This window comes from Coturnix japonica, chromosome 2, assembly GCF_001577835.2.
Source record: "Coturnix japonica isolate 7356 chromosome 2, Coturnix japonica 2.1, whole genome shotgun sequence".
Lineage (NCBI taxonomy): Eukaryota > Metazoa > Chordata > Aves > Galliformes > Phasianidae > Coturnix > Coturnix japonica.
This window is the reverse complement of record NC_029517.1, coordinates 1,779,221-1,799,282: the sequence shown is the minus strand read 5'-3', so window position 1 is coordinate 1,799,282 and position 20,062 is coordinate 1,779,221. Positions and strand designations below refer to the sequence as shown.

Genomic DNA, 20,062 nt, shown 5'->3' with positions numbered 1-20,062 from the left:
TGGATGGATGGATGGATGGATGGATGGATGGATGGATGGATGGATGGATGGATGGATGGATGAGTAGATGTGTGGGTGGGTAGATGGGTGGATGAGTGGAAGTTTGGATGGACTGATATTTAGATGGATGGATGTGTGTTCCCATCTTCCCTCCTCCCAAGCTGTTCTGCTTGCCAGGGAGGTTTCTGCTGAGGTCCTAGTTGACAAGCTCCCAGCAGCACATGTGCATGGGCAGATTTGGTGGGGGAACTTGAAGCAGTACAAAGCAACCCACGCTGTTTATTACAACCCTCTTTCCCTCCATTTCACCCCATAGAGAGCTGCTCCAGCAGCAGGGAGACAGCAATACAAAGCAAGAGGAGGGTGTCCCCATCTGACTTCTCACATTGATGCTATGCCCCATTGGGATGGAGCTGAGTGCTTTGCATTGAACCCCACTCACACAAAAGAGAGGAGTGCCCTCTGTTCATGTATCACATCTTCCAGCAACCCGACAGATGTTTGAAAATACTGTCATTAAATCAGCTCGAGGCCATAAACAGCCCTTAGCAATAAAGCTGCAGTACTGGGGCAATAAAACACAGAGGTGTCCCCTGTGCTGAGGAAGGCAGGCTGGTCGCATTAGAAATAAATCTTACTGTGTTAGAAATAGAGATCGAGGGGTTTTTTTTCCTGATTTTTTTTAATAATATCTATAAATTAAAGCTAAATGATTTTGATCATCACAGTTCCCAGAGCCTCGTGAAAAACTGCTGCACCTATTGCTGCACCTTCCATCCAGGATGCTCACAAATTACCCAGGGTAAAAGTGAAACATAGAATTAGACAAAAGGGAAGGCAAGATGAAATAATGAAAGAATGAAATAAAATAACACAAATAAAGGGATCTACTTTCCTCCTTTCTCAGGTGGTGGACGTGCTGAGGGTACCCAACGTGGAGCACACTCAAAGAGAATGATCTGGGGGCAGGCAGAGCTTTCCCTGCTCTGAGGCTCTTTGATGTATTCCGGACATCAACCACACTGCTGTCAGTGAGTGGAGGCTCATCACGGTCACATGGAGGATGGTAAGTTGTGTTTGTTGCTTATCAACACTGAGCTCTTCATTACTCTTCCTCTGAGCACCTGGTCAGTTATGGCAGGGAGCAAGGAGTTCCTTTGGGTAGGGATGGAGCTGGGGCAGAAAGGTGAAGGCTTTGGGTTTTTCACATCTCACCCCAACACAGCCAGCCCATGGAGGTGTTGATCACACCCTGCCTTGATTTGCTCCCCCAGCCCCATGGGGAGGTAAATCTAGGTAACCCGTGACAGGAGGTCAGCTCCACCAGTAGCTCCAACCAAACCTCATAGGGAATGGGGAGAGAAAGCACAGAGATGAGCCGGACACTGTGTTGACTCATCCTTGGCCAACCCCAAAATCACTCTGCCCATATCCCAGCCAGCCCCTCACCATCCCCTTCCTGCAGCCGCACACAACGTGCCTCAGTTTCCCCACCTGCGCACCGAGGTCATCCTTACAGGCTGGAAGAGCAGCCCCAGACCTGGCCCGGGTTGGCTTTGGCAGCCAGCTCAGGTCCTCTCCAGCAGCTGCAATGACAGACAGCTCCTGAACCAGCCCCTCTGCAGCGCTGCTCTAAAATAAAAATACCTCCCGCTGCCGTGCTCCACTCCCAGCCAAACTTCCTCCGGGGGCACTCTGGGGGGGACGGAGCCCCCAGACCTGCCCTGCTGGGCTGAGAGATGCCCAAGGGAAGGCCAGCAGCCCCCAAAGCCCTGCCTTAGGGTTGTTATTTTGTCCCCCACTTTCTCCCCCCGTCCCCCAAGCCCTCAGGTTGCATTGCAGGACGCTGGACCCCCCCCTTGGCACCCCGTCCCTAGGGGCTCAAGGTCAGTAATGGGGAGAGAAATGGGGCTGGGGGAGGGGGCAGATTGGGGGGTGCCCTTGGTGGGGAGGGAATGAGGATGCTGTTGGTCTGGGGGGAAGGGGTAAAACCTGAAGGGGAAACGCTGAGCTTGGCAGATAAAACTAATCTTACCCCCCACACACCCCCCCGCGCTTTAATGCAAATAAATAACCAAGCAAATAAAAGCCTTCAGAAACACAGAAAAAGGATAAAAGCTCTTTAAAGCCGCATCCCCCGGTGCCCTTCCTCCGCATAGGGACTGCAGAGCGATGGCAGCGTGCCCCCCCCCGCTCCGCTCTGCAATACCCGCTGACCCCAAATCCACCCCGCAGCTTTGCGCTGCAGATGCGGGTTCGCTTTCAATTGGCGTCCGAACACGGAGCTCTGCTGATCGGGGGATGCTGGCAGGGCAATGGGGCACTGCCACCAGCGGGTGAGGTGGCACGGAGTGAACAGGGACAGGACCCCCTCAGCCCCAAAAAGATTAGGGCAGCTGACAACCCGCGGAGGCGACGGGAGGTTGGATTGGGGAAGTGTTATAGTGCCGGGGTTAATTAGCGCTGGCAGGAGTAATTAGCCCAGGGCTTTGGGAACAGCCCTTAGCACACAGTTACATGGTGAGAGCTCAGGGCAAAGCAAAACACCTGCAGTAAGCGCGCAGTGAGTGGGGAAGAGGAATGGGGGGGAATTCCTCTGCATCCCCCCCAGCACTGCACCTTTAGGCTTGACATGCATCCCACCAAGAAGTGAGAGGTGATGCAGAAAGAACCCCATGCAGACCTCGGGATGGGTATGAGCCCAGATCCTGTGTCCTGGGTGGTTTTGGTGCTGTTTGCTCCTCTTCTACACAGGAGCCCACCAAGTGGGGTGGCTGAGGACCAGCAGTAACTCAGGGCATCTGTGGGGTGGCTGAGCTCTTACCTCAGGTTTTATTCCCTCCCCTTTCCCAGGTCTGGATCCCCTACACCCACCAGTAACCCGCAGCTATGGGGGTTAAAGCGATGCTGCCCAGCCACGAGCTGGGCTTCTATGCTCTCGTTGTGACCTGTGCTGTGCTGTACAGTGGCAGCGGTATCTTCGAGGCATCCAGAGGTAAACAGTCCTCCCCTCCAGCAAGGAGGAAGGATGCAACATCCTTATTAACATCACAGCTTTAATATTTTTTTGGTGGATAATAACTTGGGAGTCCTTCAGAGTGGGTCCAAAGGGATTTAATACCCACTGCTTTCAGCCTGGTTGCCCACACAGCCCTTTTTCCATGGCTCTCCAGCCATCACCCTGAGCATGCCACCAGCCTGCCCACATGGCATCACTTCCCAATGATCCTTTTGCCTAGAAGTAGAAAGAAACACCTGAAAAAGGCACCCCTCCAAGAGGGAACCCAGGCAGGAATTGTTGACTCCTGACTCCCAGTTTTCCACTGAAAATGGGAACTTTCATGATGGGACTGAGGATGTTTGGGCCCCCATGACTCATCCTCATGGTGAGGAAGGCTCCTTGCCTTGCCAAAATGTAGCTCCCTCTTTGCTTCCATCATTGAATCAGTTGGAAAGACCTCTGAGATCCCCAATCCCACCCCACCATGCCCACTATGTCCCTCAGTGCCACATCCCCATGGCTATGGAACACCTCCAGGTGCAGTGACCCCATCACTCCCCTGAGCAGCCTGTGCCACTGCAGCACCACTCCTACAGGGAATAAATTGTTCCTGTTATCCAAACTGAACCTTTCTCCCCATAACTTTGCAGCCTGGTCTAGTGGCTGGTGACCCTGCCCATGGCAAGGGGGTTGAAAGTGGATGATCATTATGGCTTTTTCAACCCAGACCGCTCTTTGATTCTATGATAACTCTTGTTCTTCTGCAGACAGCATGAACAGAAAAGCCTTTCGGGATGGCATCAAGCCAGGCTGGCACTACTTTGGCAGGAAGATGGTAAGAGGAGGAAGCAGAGCTCTTGTTCTGCTATGGATACTTCTGAAAAGTCATTGTGTATTTTCTCCCTTAAGAAAGCAATGGATGTTGTCAGGGAAATGGTAGCCCTGCAGCACAGAGTGGATACTCTGACTTGTGTGTGCTAAGAAATGTATATATCTCTCCCTGGGTTTTATGACAAAGCTAAAGTGCTTGTCAGCCCTGGGGTGGAAAATGGGAAGAAAGGGCCCTGAAATATGTGTTGAAATGTGCACTGGGGGTGGGGGGGACATGGAGCCTGGGGGCCATTAAGCAGCCGGTGCTGCTCCTGCAGGACGTGGCCGACTTCGAGTGGGTGATGTGGTTCACCTCCTTCAGGAATGTCATCATCTTCACCCTCTCAGGACATGTCCTCTTTGCCAAGGTGTGCTCCATGACGGTGCCACAGGTGAGTCAGGGCTGGGTTAAAAGCAGTGGGACTCGGCATCCGCTGGGTGGGCACGGATGGGATGCTGCAGGACGGTGGGGAGGAGGGAGGGCTGGGGGCTGCCACCCTGCTGATGGTTTCCCTTTGCAGCACCGGGCTGTGGTCTACATGCTGTATGGGATGCTGGCTGTGCTGGGCAGCATGGGGCTCACCTACCTGATGATCATCCTTTCCCACTGCCTCATCCTCTACTCCGTGGCGCTGGCCAAGCAGAAGTGGCTCTGTTACGTGGCTGGGCTCTGCTGCCTCGCCTCCATCAAGCTGGAGCCCTTCAGCTCCTGGCAGGTAGGTGCTATCCTGAGCCTCCCCTTTGCCTCCCATCTCTCTTCTTGTGTTTACCTCCTTGGGTGTCCCCACATCCCGAGTCCTTTTCCTGGCCCTGTGACATCTCCTTAGGGTATGAGAGTAAGGAATTTTCTTCCCCTATGCCTCATTTTCCCCACCTGCCACACAGTGCTGGGATGGGTTCAGTGATGCTTGTGCCTACCTGTATGTTAAAGACTTCCTCTCACTGGTGGGTGGGGAGAAGCCCAGGGAGAGCCTTATAAAGCCACGCAGTCGCTCTGAAGGGCAGTACTGCCAGTCCCTGCCCATCGTCACCTCCTGAAATGTATTCCTGCCTCTCCACTGGGTTTCCACGATGTCCCTCCTCCCTTTGGGGAGGGCTCTGCCCCGGGATGAAGTGACATTCCCATCCCAGATCACAACCACATCTTCACCAAGTGGCTGTGGGCTGTGTTGGTTAAAAGGACCTCCCGCTCCTCTGGGATGTAGGATCCAGACTGAAAATGGAGCCCTGGCTTGATTCTTCTGACAGCAATACTCATTAGCTGCAGGGATAATTGCCAGAGTGTAATTAGGGGCTTTGCCAGCTGCCCCAAGTGTGGATGTCTTCCGTAAGATGAGGGAGCACCGAAGTGATGCTGTGTGCCTGGTGGTAACTGTCCTTTTCTCACCCAGAGCGGGTTTGTAACAGGAGCTTTTGATCTTCAAGATGTCCTTTTCTATGGAGGAAGTGGCTTCACCATCATGCGCTGCATGAGTTTCGCTCTCGAGAGCTCCGAGAGGAAGGAGGGCGTCTTCTCCATCTTTGACCTCCTCAAGTACAACTTCTACCTTCCCTTCTTCTTTTTCGGGCCCGTCATGACGTTTGACCAGTTTCACATGCAGGTGAGTGTCCCCATGGCCTCCTTGAGTTGTTCTGCATGAACTGAAGGTCTACAAATCCCCACTGCTGGCTGCACTGAAGGTGTATTTGTAGAGGTCATGTAGTCCATGGACACAGCCCAGACTCCACAACGGTGCTGTGTTTTTTGGTGAGAGGTGGAAACTGATGAGTTTTTCACCTTCCCTTTTGGGTTTTTGGACATTTCCCCTCACAACACAGGAAAGAGGACATTGTCATGGTGGAAGTGCCTTGTTAGGATTGAGGGCAGGAGTGCTCAGCTTACGTTCTTGCTTGTTGGGCACTGCTGTGTTTTGACAGCCTCTGTCCTGATGCTTCCTCTGGTTCAGATGAACAGACTTGGGCATCTCATATATTGCACACAACCAAGGGGGCTTTGTGAAGGGCAGACTCCATACAGCAGACCCCGGGCTGCTGCATTTGGGTTCTTTCACATCCAAAGATCAAGCAATTGCTTTTCCAGTCCTGGGATCCTTCTGCACCAGTGATCAGCCTTGGTCATTCAAGTAAGCTGATATGGCTTGTTGATGTGCCAGGAAGCCCAGCTAATGATTACTATCCTCACTGCTGCTTCATTTTAGGGATCAAATACTGTTAATAATATTGGGGCTCTGTATGACATCTGTATGCAGGAACATGTCAGAAATTCCCTCATGAATTCAGAAGAGAACACAGCCCAGGCTGTTTCTGTGTTTCTCCTAACGATGCTGTCAGGTATAAATAAATCAGCACACTGATCAGCACACTGGACTTGAGGTGCCTGTAAGACATGAGCTCCTATCACCCTACAAGTGATGTGAGGGGGTATTTGTTTCCTGCTCCTTCCACATAGTCCCAGATCGGGATGTTTATAACCACTTAATGAACAATCCCCTCCACTGCTGCATGAAACCCCGTTGCTAAAGGCACAGAAAGTCCAGCCCCTTTCCCCACCCCACAGCCAGGGGACCTGCCTTGGCCTGGACACCACTGCCACCTCCTGGCTAGGTGCCACCCTGCACTGCTTGCCCTGCAGCTAATTGTAGAGCTGGTTCCTAATTGCCCAGTCGTAATTATAAAGGCAGACAGACTGAGTCCTTTCCCCAGACCGCGGTGTATGGCTTCGTGAGGGAATGGATCTGCCTCCTTGGCTGCTGCTGGTGCTGTGTCCTGGAGGGGTCCTTTCACCCTGCATCCCCAATGGGTCTACGTGGAATCACATCATCATTCAGGTCAGAAAAGACCTCTGAGATTCTGAAGTCCAACCCCAACCCTATGCCCACTGACCGCATCCCCCAGTGCCACATCTCAGCAGTGCTTCAACACCGTCAGGGATGGTGACCCCACCACCTCCCTGCCAATGCATCACCACTCTTGGAGAGAAGAAGCATTTCCTAATATCCAACCACAGCTCGGCCATTCCTTCTCAGGCTGTCTCTCTTACTGAGAGGAGGGGGACAAACTCACTTCTGTGGGGCTGGAAATGTTGGGGACAGAGTCCAAGTCCCCATGTCCTCTCCTGCTTTCTTCTCCAACTCAGCGGCCTCTTTGTGTCCTTAAAGCACTTGGCATACAACAGACAGGAGGAAATCTGTCAGAGGCTTTAATTCTCAGGAATCATCTGGTTCTGACGGCGGGGCTGGTGCGGCAGCATGCAGATTGCTTTGAGAGAACTCCCACCTCTCACCGGGAATAAAGGGAAAGCCATAAACATAAGAGGATTGTGAATACAGCAGCAATTCTTACGGCATTGCAGGGAAGCAAGGCCATCAGTCTGCCCAGCGTAATCCCAACTGCTCTCTCTGATTATTTTTGTATTACAACACCCAGAGAAACAGCAGCTCCCAGAGGCCGTGTCTGCACAGGGTGCTGCAGAGAGGAAAGCCACACTGAGAGATCCCAAATGCCCCTTAAACAGATTACAACAGATACCTTACCTTACTGCAGAAGTTCCAAAGCCCATCAGCCATCCTCCTCCTCCTCCTCCCAGCTGAGTCCAGCCCAAATGCCCCCCTGGGCAGAGCTCCCAGCTGGGATCAGCCCCTCTGCCAGCATGTGGATGTCTGTTCTTACAAGCTGTAGCATCCTGTAGGTGGGATGGCTATGAGCTCAGAACAAAGAAGTTGTGAAAACGTTTAGGTTTAATTGGATACTGTAGATTATGCATAGAAGTGTAGGCATAGAAGATAAGGAAATGGTATCACAAACCATCAGAGGAAGAAGCTGATGCGTGAAATTGACCTGTGAAGATCTGATTAGCCTTAAGGTAAAGTGATTTCTTGAGAATGGCCCCAAGGAGAGATCATAAACTGTTTCATTGGTTGTTATGATGTTCACCCCATCAGGGATGTTTTTCTTGTGGATATGTCTCTTGGGTCTTCTTTAAGCAGCAGGGATTTGGACGCTGTATGTCATGGTGTGATTCCTAAAGGAGTCCCTTAATTCCTAAGTTGAGTCCCTGTTTGGACCCTGAATGTTTCCCCAGTCCTGCTTCCCACCTTGCCCTCCAGCTCAGCCCTTCCTGCTTTGCCATCCTGGCAGGTGAGCACCCGAGATCTGCGCCGCAAAGACGATGAGATGAAGAACATTCGGGTCCATGCCCTCCTCCATGTGGGGGCCATCATCGCTGTGGACATCTTCTTCCACTTCTTCTACATCCTCACCCTCCCTTCTGACCTGAAGTTCGTGAACCGCCTCTCGGACTGGGCCTTGGGTGAGTGGTCATGGGGATGTGCTCATCCTTGTGCTTAGCTTCAAGGCAGTGGTGAGTGATTCAGATCTCCATCCTACTCCATTGGGAAGCCTCAGCAGTGCCTGTGTTGGACATATTTGAGTAGAGTCCTTCTTCTTCCCACTGAGCTCCCAGTCATTCCCATTGTATGGACTAAAAGGGAGACAAGGACACATAGAGTGGCACCTGGAGGCCAGGAGGAAATCCTAATGCAGCTATGATGGCTCCAGCATTGATTTAGGGTGTCCTAAAAGACTGGGATTGCCTGATCAAGTACATATCTTACTCCAGATGGAGCTGTGCAGGCTGACCACATTGTCCAGATCTGCCTCATCCACAGTGGGAAGTGAGGTGTGACTGGGAGCTCAGGTGGCACTGTGACCCCCAGACTGAAGCCCCTCCTCTTCACCTTTTTTGACTCCTGTTTTTGCTCCAGCCGGCTTGGCCTACTCCAATTTGGTGTACGACTGGGTCAAAGCTGCCGTCATGTTTGGGGTCATCAACACCATTGCCAGACTGGACCACTTGGACCCACCCCAGCCCCCAAAATGCATCACCATGCTCTACGTCTTTGCAGAAACGTGAGTATCTCGTGTATGTTGCTGATGGAAGGCAGCGTGTTTGACCCTAAAATAGTGTGCATGGAGATGAGGAGGTCTGAGCTGTGCTTCTGAGCAGCTGGCCTATAGGTTGACTATACTGAAATTATAGACTAGACTTGGCCATAGCCCAAAGAAACATTCTTGGGCAGGGAACAATAGTAAGGAGGGAGGAGTTAGTGTGATCATGCAATAGAAGGACTTATTCTAGGAAGGAGAATGGAGAACTAGTGTGAATGAGGTTTAAAGTAAACCTTGCTGGGGTACCAGGCACCTTCTATGGTTGGAAAGGTGACATTAGCCTGTGTGATCTAATGTGCTTTTTGCTATCTGTATTGTAGGCATTTTGACAGAGGGATCAATGACTGGCTCTGCAAGTAAGTGTCTACTCAACCATCTCATATCTATCTCGGGTTCTTCTCTTTCATCATGCAGTAGTGATGTATTAAATACTGTTCATCCCTAAGATAAGAAGCCTCCACTTTTGGGATAATCTCATGCAGTCAGATTTGGTCTGTTTATCCCAAAGGCCATTGAACTAATCAAAACAGCGTAGAACTGCCCACCCAGTTCTTCTCTCCCAGAAAAACCTCTCAGTTCAATGAGTTTACAGCTTCCTCATAGGAGGGACAGTCAGGTTCACCTTCAGTCAGGAAGAAAAATGAACTGAACCCAGGTGGGCAAACGTGGAAGAAGGGGTTTTCTTTGGCTATGGGGAGCACCAATCACTTTAATTGACCATTAGGTACGTGTACGACCACATTGGAGAGAACCACGACAACATCATGAAGGAACTCGTGGCCACCATTGCCACCTTTGCTGTCACCACTCTGTGGTTGGGACCCTGTGAGATTGTTTACATCTGGTCTGTCTTCAACTGCTTTGGCCTCAACTTTGAGCTCTGGGTGCAGAAGTTCTTCCAGTGGAAGCCCCTCTCCAAACTGGAGGTGAGCAGATGCGCTGTGAGCAGATGGGGTTGAGATTGGTGGACCTGGGGACAAACTCTGCTCCTGGAAACACCTATGACTGAAGGGAGCTCACGTTTCTTTAGACGAATTAGATCCATTAAGCTAAGGCTGAAGAGCAGCATCCCCAGTGATGTCATGCAGCTTCATGTCCAGGCTTAGAGTACTTTCCTACAAACTTTATCAGCATTTATGCTCAGGTACTGCCCAGAGAGCTGTGGATGCCCCATCCCTGGAGGTGCTTATGCCCAAGTTGGATGGGGTTTTGAGCAGCCTGATCTGGTGGGGGCACTCAGCCCATTGCAGGGGATGGGAGCTCAATGGTTTTTAAGATCCCTTCCAACATAAGCCATTCTTTGATGCTGTGATACAAGCATGACTATGCAAGAGGACAGCCCCGGTGCTCTTTAATTTCCTGCATGCTGTCACTCACCTAGAGCAAATCCCCACACACCCCTATGATGCTTCATGGGAAATTTAGACAGAGGATGGAGCTTTCAAAGAGAAAAGAAGTCCAAGAGCACCAGGACTGCAGCTCTGGCAAGGCACTGAAATAGCACAGACTGATTCCAAAGGTCTGTCCATAGGGAATTGCTTATACATTTCCATACAGAAATCATTTGCTTTTCTTGTCCTGCAGAACACTTTGGCATTCTGAGTGCTTTTGATCTGACTTCTGATAAAAGCAAATATTCAGAATGAATTGTTTTCCAACCACTCCAAAGCTTAGTGCCCCATCTTTGTTTGGGACCAAGATGCCTCTGGAAAAAGCTCCATTCTGGGAACAATTTTGTGTTTATTTTGTTTATTTGTTTCGCCCAACCCGAAGCCTGGAGGTCCTACATGGATCCAGTAAAGACTCCTTTTGAACAAAAACATGGGAGCATTCCTCCTGTTTGCTCTGCTCTTTCAACTCCCAACCAGATTAAGGTACCCGCAGGCAGTGAAGCTGCCTTCCCTGCAGCACTGCAGCTCTCAGTGCTAAGTGGTCTAGGGATGCATCATGCTCTTAGAAGATTGCTGTAAACCACGTCCCTGCTCCTGGGGAGCTGGGAGTGACTGGGATGCAGGGCTAAGAATAATCCCAGCAAACAGCAGCATTCATCTGCCTTGGGGAATGGCAACAGATGAAGAGAGGAGAGCCCGGCCATCACGATTAGCGTGAAACCATGTGTACCATCCTGTTGGATTTCGGCTGCTGTTGGATCAGCAACCTCTCCTTGCAGCCTCATTTTCCCTCACTCTGTTCCTCTCTCCTACATAGGCCAAAATGTCAGAGGCCACATCTCGGCGGATTAGGGCTCTTTTTGGGGCAGCAAATTTCTGGGCCATCGTTCTCTACAATATCCTAGCCCTCAACAGTCTGGAGTTTGCACTGCTGGTCACCAAGAGACTCCTCGTGACAGGTAAGGTGCCAATGGCCTTCCCCACTGATCAGTCCCTGTCCTGGTGGGCAGACAGGGGTTGAGGGGCTGCCAAGTCCTCCTGTGTCCAAAGCAGCCTGGCCATTGCCATGTTACACATCTGCTCCCAACCACGTCCATTCTTGTGGAAGATGTAAAAATACGGATTTCTTAGCTCCTGTCTGGGTTAATGGCTGGGCTAGATGATCTTATAGGTCTTTTCAACCACTATGATTCTATGATACATGCCAGTTCTCTGTGGTGTGAGCTGCCTTCCAGATGTGTTTGTGTATCTCCCCATACAGCCTAACGCTGTGACTTGCTGCAAAGCACATGTTGCAGTTGGGGACCTCTCCCAGTTGGGCTGAATCCCTGGATGCAAAATGGTCCCTTTGCTGGAAGAAGGGATTTACTTGTCTTATTTCATTTCCCTTTTCTTTAGTAGCTCTTCCTGTGCCAACCTGAAGGTGACAGGTAAAAATCCTTATACTAGGCTCCTTATGAACAGAATTATCTACAGCTTCTTGTTGGCAGATGCTGGCACTATTTTGGAGTCTTCTCATGCAACTCATGGTATAAATAGCCACATGGAATCCATGTCCTCCAGCCCACTTTGGGTCAGGTCTGGCTTAGGAAATGGATAATGTGACGCACTGGGCTCCATGTGCCAGAAGTGCCTGCCCACTGAGTTAGCTGGCATTTGTGGGTTGCATTATTAATTGCAGAAGTCCTCTTTTAGCGGGTACAAAGCCTATGCCTCCTATCTGCTGTGGATACCCAGCTTGTTGTTACAAACACCCACGGGCCCTTCCTAAGTAGAAGGCATCCTCCCAGCTCTTGTTACTTATCAAGGTGACAAAAGCATGTTCCCACACTGGGATGGGACTAAGCTGAGGTTAACCCTCAGTGTCAGCAGGGTCCAAAGCTTCTAGAAGGTTGCAGTGCTGAACAGGGATGAATGATGGCAGGTTGCGTGGGCACAAAGACAACTGCTGAGTCTGAACTCAACAGGCAAAGCAGGTCTGGACATCAGGGAGAGCTCAAAGCAAAACTCCAGCATGTTCCCACAGCATTAACTGTGATCCAGAATGCCCTTGTTGATTTAGGCACTTCTTCATCTAAAATCCACCCCTGGGGATTTCTCTCCTCTCTCTGTGAAGCTGTTGGTTTGGATCCACAAAGGAAAACAACTTTAGCCATGAACCCGAGGACCTCCCATGCCCACCCGAGGGGCAGAGGTGCCAGAGAAGAGTTGGCCCCATTATGAAGCAGCACACCAAAGTGACCATGTCTCCCTCCACCTTCCAGGTTTCCCTGTCAGCACCTTGTCCATCTGGTTCATCACATACTGTGGAGTGCAGCTGATCAAAGAGCGTGAACGCATCCTGGCCATGGAAGAGGAGAAGAGTGAGAAACCCAAGGCAGAGTAGAGGAAGACATCAGTTGGTTTGCCCCAAAGCCTGGACTCCCTTCTGACTGCCTCTGCCAAGCCAGCTGCTGGAAAGGGCTCTCCAAGCGCTCTTGGCAATCAGACTGCTGTAACTCACCTATAGAGAAGTCATCTGGAAGGCACATGCCACCCCACACGTAGCAGACAGCTGAGATAGGCTTCCAAGACACATCCTTAAGGCTCCATCCTTTTTCTGACCCTTTGACACCATGCAGACCTAGAGATTTCACCCTCTGCTCCCCATAACACCCAATCCATCAGCATCTGGCTCTCCCACAGGACCTGCAGCCCAGGTCTCCCATCTCCAGGTCACTTCCAGCCAAAGCATCACATTTTTCTTTTGCTACAAGAAATGGCCATCACATACCGTAAATGGTTCAACATCTGGGGCTGTGCATTAAGGACTGTGAAATGGCTCAGCACAATGAACGCCTACCAAGAGGCTAATAAATAAATAGAACAGTCTTTTATAGCAAAGGGAAAGAGGTTGAGGAACTGCACAGGGAAGAGTAATTGTCTTCCCACTGCTGTCAGCAGTGCAGAGTGATGCCTGTTAGTATCTCAAAACAGGTCCCTTCAGTCCTAAGCATCTTGAGAAGTGATTTAGTGCCAGCCTCAGGTGTAGTCAGTGGCAGTACAGGAGGCATGCCTGCTTCACAGCCAGAGCACATCATGTACTGCTCGTCTGCAGGGTGGGCATGTGGAAGAAACAGCAAAGTTTCAACCAGACAAAGTTCAGCCCAGACCCAGCTCAGCCCCCACAAAGGACCCTTCGCTGTGGGTTGTGCGATGGATGTGGCCACCACAACCACCTCGCTGTGACACATGCCCAGGGACTCAAACCAAGTACCACCCAGCTTCTTTTGCATGCCATGGGCAAAGGTTTAAGCTCACATTCCTGCCTGTGGCTGAGGGCTCAGTAGCCAATTCTTGCCCATCTCCAGCCACCCAGCCAGACTTTGATGCACACAGCCTAGGCCTGTGCTACATGAACACACACACATGCATACAACCAAAGGAGAAAAGCACCAAATGAAGGGCAGCACTTTGGGGTTGGGTGGTGGAGGGGAAGTGCCTGGTAGCCTCCTTGGAGAAGTAGACTTTGGAGCACTGCATGGGAAGTGCATTGAATAAATGACCCCATGGTGCCTTGGGGAGGAGACGGGTCTATAACTGGAAATAGATCCATCTCTCTTGCACTTAACAGAAGCTTTCAGTGGCCTTATGTCTGAATGACGTCCATGTGTGGTGAGGGTAGAATCTGGACCACTTTGCAACACGGGTTGAGACTCTTGGTGTTCTGGTGACTTCCCAGTGGATGAAGCAGGAATGGTTTAACTTGTCAGCTTTCAGCTCTGCCAAAGTGATTTACAAAGTCCCCGATAAACATGATTTATTTATGTAGTAAAAAACTGTTGGACATCTATGGTGGCTACCATTCGTTAATGTTGTGTTGCTGTGATTCCAATGACCCCTGGGCGACGTGCTACCTTGGGAACTGGGAGATCCAGGGGTCTGTTTGCAATTTTGACATCTAAGGACTTCAAAAGAGACCCACTCGTCATTATCAGATTGAAGCCAGTGATGTGTGGCTGGAGCTTCATTTGTATTTTGAGTCTACTGCCGTGCTGGTATAATTTTACAAGCCTACTGCTGTAAAACTGTTGTCTGTGTGGATTTAGAGGTAGAAGTCATGTGGGTTTTCTTTTTGGGAGCCTGGCCACAGATGTTGGAAGGGCAGTAAGGTGTTGTGTTGGTTGCACCTCCAGTCACATCCATAGAACCCCTTCAGCTGCCAAGCACATCTTTTTGAAACAGAGGTCTGCTGCTGGACCTTTGGTAGGTGCCACTCAGCTGTGATATGTTGTGCCCTCTCCTAGTGTAAAATCCAGTTTTGCTCCCCTATGCAGGTGTCTGCAGACAGCTGGAACCTCCCTGAGCTGCAGGGTCCAAGGGCTCTATCCTTGTGGGCAGCCCCATGTGCACAGGAAGGGAAACAGAGTCACCACCTCCCAGTGTTGGAGAAGATGACTCACATGGCAAAGCCAATGACTCTGCACTGCCCTCCCAGCCTGGAGAGTCTGGGAGAGAAAATAACCCATTCACTAAGGATCTAAATTTACTCAGCAGCTACATCTAATGGAGCTGTCAGAGCTAATCTTAGGCACTGGTAGAGCTGTTACAGAACAGCTCGTGGGAGAACTTTGCCCACCTTTGCCTGAAGGTATCCCCTTGGTTATCACTGCTGTTAGAAGCCCAAAGGGATCCTATGTGCCAGGAGCACCAAAGCACTGCTATTACAGCCACATCTCATTGCTCAGCCTTATGTAGAAGACCCTCAGCTTCAGCATATACCACTGGGGAAAGTATCCAACCTTGTTATTGCCTGGCTGTGATAGCAAGGAAGGCAATTTTTACTACAACTACAAATCCAGATGAGTAGTTCAACTCTAGGCACCTTTTTCAACCTGACACAGCTATAATTCTTGCATTCACCTTTCTTGCTCTAAAAATCTGTACGGGAGAGAACAACCCCCCTACATTTCATCCCCTTAGGATGATTTACATACATTTTTACTCACCCTCATCCTGAGTGGGGTGACTGTTGCCCACTTGGAGACAACTGACTTAGTCCATTGGTCACTGGGTGCCACTCATTCATTGTAGTTCCATTAGACTAGGGTCAGCTGGCTGAGAGCTACTCATAACTGCCCAGCTCACAGGTGTGAGTGCTGCCACAGGCCTTCATGAGGATGGCATCAATCTTTGCCAGGGGTGGGAGGCACTGGGAACACATAAGGATATCTAGGATGAATTCATGATTTAAGTGAATGGGGAAAGATGGACCTCAGTGGAGTCCTCTCACCTCAGGCAACTGTCCAACTTGGAATCAACTCCCAAAAGCGAATCAACTCTCTGTGGCCATAGGGAGCCTCAAGAACAGTTCCAGGGTGGGAGAGACAAACCTTTGATGGTTAATCCAGGTCTTCTTTCACCAAACTCTGGAATGGGCTGACTTAATTACAGAGCAAAATGAAGGCTGGTAAAGGCCATCTCTGCCACATGGATTCAAAAATAGGGATGCTCCACACTTGGACAGGAGGTCTGAGTCTGGTTTCCCTGCCAAAGCAGGGAATGATGGTGAAAGCAATCAAAATCCAACTCTCAGATGACAGCAGACCTTGTCCTGAAGTAGTCATCCCATCCCAGGGATTTCCATCTCCCTGAATGGTGGCAAACTGATGACTTCTGCTGCCAGAGAAGCCTATGGCAGGGTGAAATCTGAAGGGGAGAAAAAGCCCATCTACAGTCAGTGCAAACTCTAACCAACTGCTTTTGAGCCCTGTTTGCTTGGAGATATCTCTGTTTTCCATCAGTCCATCATCAATCTCTAAAGTGATGAGACTCGCACACAAAGGTGGGTCAGAAGATTCCTGCACTCACGGAGCCATTGCTGCTGATGGCATTGAGCCCATCACTTATCTCCTGCCCTTGCCAGTGTGGGTTATTTACCTGAGCCAGAGCCAGTGCCTCTTTCCAATCACCCACATAGGCAAGAGACTAACATTAGTTTGTATTTTCTATAGGGGCTGCCATGTCGGGTAGATCTCACTGCATTTAGTGCTATTACCTTATGATGAGCAGTGAGAGCATCTCGTGATGTGAGGAACACGGAAGGAAATCTGGGATGGCAGCACCCACTGAGCAGCATGGTGAGAAGGAAAATAAATCAGGGCTCAGGGAAGATTAAAGGCAGGGCACGATAATTATAAACAACAGTGTGACCACATTGGAAAAGTGGAACAATAATGCAGAAGGAAGGAAGGGGAAGGATGGGTCAGTCCAGTCCCAGGAATCTGTGAGTAAATGAATATTGCTGATGGATGAGCCAGCTGAAAGATCAGTGCTCATCCTCCGGTCCTGTCTCTGAACTGATGATGTGAGCTGAAATCAGCACATGATTATAGCCCTGCTATATTACTGCCTGGGATGCTGCTGGAACATCACCAGTACGGCTTTATCTAGTGCCATCCCCTCCCTCATTACTCAGATAACCATCATGTCACAAAGCATACTTATCAACACACACATGCCAGAGCAAGGGGTTATGTGGCTTTAAATACACTAAGAAGAGTGCGGCTAATGGCTTTGCATAGATCTAATTAATTTGTTAATTAAATCTGTGCCATCTCTGAGTGTCAGAAAGCCCAAAGGGTCTATAATAACGGAGATAAAACAGACTCCTGTAGAAGTTTTACCATAATTATAAACAATCATAGTTACTCTGCTCACCTAGGTCTGCCCAAACCAATTTGCTTCCTTGAGAGCTCTGTGGGAACAGCTGGACCTGGAGCATCCAGCTGAGGCCCCATGAGGCTCTACAATGTCCATGGACATCCAAGCAGGATGCAGGACCTGGCAGAGCCCTTGGCTCTTCTGCATTGCACACTGAAGGCTGGCCAGGTTGTCCCACTTTGTCTCTAGGCTTCAGCTTGGGGGTTGAATCCCAGCAGACCTCAGCAGACCCCCAAACTCACAAGTAAATACCTGCTTTCAGGTGTCTCGGTCAGTGAGATGAAGCTCACTGTTGGGGTCTCTGAAGTTAGTTCTGCCTCAGATGTTTGTGCTTCATTCCCCATCCCCTTCCAGACCCTTGAAAACTGACTCCAGAGGAGAAGAAAGGACAAACCTGCACAGCCCTGGGGATGAGCTGGACTCAGGGATGCCACAACACATGGACTTCCCCTTCTTGCATCTTTCCATCTTTGATTCACGGCCTGTTTTTAGCACCACAAAAGATTTAGCAGTTTGGGAACGTTCTGTTTAGCAGCATCAGAGGTCTCATCCCTGCCATCCATGTCCCAAAAGGCAGATTACGGTGGTTGATTCATCTGGAGGACATTTCCCAAGTGTGGTGGAGGTGTCATAGGGTTGCACACGTCCTTCCATCAGAGGACGTGGTGACTCATCGGCTCAAAGATGGTTCCTGAAGCATCGAGGCTGAAGTACAGCTGTTCCTCCAGTCCCCTCCCTTCCCCCCTTGCCCAGTGTGTCATATTAAAGGGTGATCGGTTTACACATGCTCCAATATGGATTCCTTAAGCTTTGTAACGTAGTGGCTATATATAAAGCCCTGCGCTGGAAGCTGAAGTACACAGACAGCTGCGATAGTAGCGAGCATTTCACATTCCCAGAGTGCTGACGGGCTGGAAGCAAGGGAGACCTGCGAGCCCTGCTTTGAGAAAGTTTCCTTACCAAAGGCACACATAAAGATATATTCATAAACAGATTCAAAAGAAAGCTTAGGAAAAAATAGGAGTTCTTACTCTCCACCATGGGTTTGCCTTTTGATCAAGTGGAAGAACTGCGTCTCTACCAGCAAACCCTCCTCCAGGATGGACTGAAAGACATGTTGGACCACAATAAGTTTCTGGACTGTGTCTTGAAAGTCAAGGGAAAGGAGTTTCCCTGCCATCGGCTGGTGCTGGCAGCTTGCAGCCCCTATTTCCGGGCAATGTTCCTCTCAGACATGGAAGAGAGCAAGAAGAGGGAGGTCAGCTTGGAAGATGTCGATCCAGATGTCATGGGCAAGATCCTCCATTACATCTACACCTCCGAGCTGGAGATCACAGAGCAGAATGTTCAGGACATCTTCTCTGTGGCCAACATGTTCCAGATCCCCTCCATCTTCACTGTCTGTGTGTCTTTCTTGCAGAAGCGCCTTTGTCTCAGCAACTGCTTGGCTATCTTCAGGCTGGGCTTGATGCTGGATTGTGCCCGGCTGGCTGTGGCAGCTCGGGATTTCATCTGTGATCGCTTTGCACTGGTCTCCCGTGATGAGGAATTCTACCAGCTCTCACCCGACGAGCTCATCGCCATCATCTCCAATGACTCCCTCAACACTGAGAAGGAGGAAAATGTCTTTGAAGTGGTGATGAAGTGGGTGGGCACCAAGGACCAGGAGAGCCGGCAGAAGGCCCTGCCTGTTGTCTTTGAAAGCATCCGCTTCCGCCTCATGCCCAAGGACTACATCAAGGACCACGTGGAGAAGCAGGCTGTGGTGAAGTCCAACCCAGAGCTGCTCAAGAAACTGCAGATGGTGAAGGATGCCCAGCAAGGCAAATTCACCGTGGTGAAGAAGAAGAAAGTGAAGAAAAGCGATGAAAAGCAAGCAAAAGGCAACGTTGTCAATGGAGCAGTGGATGAGGAGGAAGATGCAGAGGAAGAGGCACTCCCAGGGATCTTAAATGACACAATGCGCTTTGGGATGTTCCTCCAGGACCTCATTTTCATGGTGAGCGACAGTGGAGCAGTGGCCTACGACCCCACTGCCAACGAGTGCTATTTTGCCTCCCTGTCTGCTCAAATCCCAAAGAACCACGTCAGTCTGGTGACCAAAGAGAATCAGATCTTCATTGTTGGAGGACTGTACTACAATGAGGACAACAAAGAGGATCCCATGAGTTCCTACTTCCTACAGGTATTAACTTTTGTTTTCTTTCTGAGAGCATGATTGATTTATTGATGTCAGCAATATCGATTGTCATGTGATGCTAAAATGAAAGATGTAAATGAAGTTGAAGCATTTAAGTTGCTTTACTAATGATTTTCTTGCCATGTTCTTAACGTATATACCACTAACAGGGGGTTGTGGTCATTGATGAAGAAAGCTTTAATGGTCCAAATCCTGAATGTGACATCACTTTGGCCAATGCATTTGCTCCAGCCCTGCTTGCCAAAGGGCACACAAACTAGGTTGGAGGCATCAGGTCTTTATATCCTCTATATCCCCTGGGAATTAACCCCCAGCAAAACATAGAGATGACTCTGCCAGATGCCAACACAGGGAACAGCAGCAGCTACAGCCACAGAGTAAACACTCCAAAGACATGAAGTATGTCCCTGCCTGCCAATATCGTCCTCTTTTCCATTGCTGTTCTTGTCCCTGTATGTGTTCTAGCTCCATCTCAGAGTCTCTGCTTTGGTTGTTTCCATCACGTGCAAGGAAAACTCTGCTGTGACATCTCTGGGGGATATCTAACAGGAAAAGTGTCTATTCTAACTCAGCAACAACCAAAGCTGTGAGCATGCTGGGCTGCGAGCAGGCAATCTGAGCCCCAGGCTGGGCTGTAACCCAAGAGCACTTTCCCTGTAGGGACCTAACAGGGCACTGCCACTCCTGCCGACCCTGTAGGAATCCAGTCAATCCTATGATGTCCTTCCCCCTCTACCCAGAAATCTCCTGGGTAAACAAGCTCCTATGGCTTACATCTGTTTTGGAAGGAAGCAACAGAGTATTGGGAGGATAAAGCAAGGTACATTCCCTTGCTGAGACACAGAAGTTTGATCCTTGCCATGAGTAGGGCTGTGTACCCATACCGTGTGTGCAGGGAATGTTTGTCCTCAGCTGAAGTGTCAGACTTAGGAGCCTTTTTCAGCTGGAGCT

General features: G+C 50.0%; 2 protein-coding genes across 2 annotated transcripts in view; both read left to right on the top strand.

The window, feature by feature from the left end:
- The first annotated feature begins 1,631 nt into the window (after window positions 1-1,631).
- On the top strand, window positions 1,632-14,041 carry HHATL (hedgehog acyltransferase like). Its single transcript, XM_015853018.2, has 12 exons — window positions 1,632-1,886; window positions 2,854-2,995; window positions 3,769-3,836; window positions 4,150-4,263; window positions 4,393-4,587; window positions 5,263-5,472; window positions 8,009-8,180; window positions 8,635-8,779; window positions 9,139-9,174; window positions 9,543-9,744; window positions 11,027-11,168; window positions 12,474-14,041. The coding sequence occupies exons 2-12, from the start codon at window positions 2,890-2,892 to the stop codon at window positions 12,593-12,595; spliced, it is 1,512 nt and encodes a 503-aa protein (XP_015708504.1). The 5' UTR covers window positions 1,632-1,886; window positions 2,854-2,889; the 3' UTR covers window positions 12,596-14,041.
- A 225-nt stretch (window positions 14,042-14,266) lies between these two features.
- Window positions 14,267-20,062, top strand: part of KLHL40 (kelch like family member 40) — a 14,952-nt gene continuing 9,156 nt past the window's right edge. The window contains exon 1 of the mRNA XM_015853017.2: window positions 14,267-19,096. Coding sequence (XP_015708503.1) covers window positions 17,951-19,096 — 1,146 coding nt within the window. The 5' untranslated portion in view covers window positions 14,267-17,950. The remainder of the gene's footprint in view (window positions 19,097-20,062) is intronic.

What these genes read in the sequence shown, in the direction of transcription:
- HHATL (XM_015853018.2), top strand. Translation starts at nt 2,890, where the DNA reads ATGGGGGTTAAAGCGATGCTGCCCAGCCACGAGCTGGGCTTCTATGCT. An exon ending in GCTCCATGACGGTGCCACAG is followed by an intron (nt 4,264 to 4,392) that starts GTGAGTCAGGGC and finishes TTCCCTTTGCAG; the next exon opens with CACCGGGCTGTGGTCTACAT. An exon ending in CCTCTCGGACTGGGCCTTGG is followed by an intron (nt 8,181 to 8,634) that starts GTGAGTGGTCAT and finishes TTTTTGCTCCAG; the next exon opens with CCGGCTTGGCCTACTCCAAT.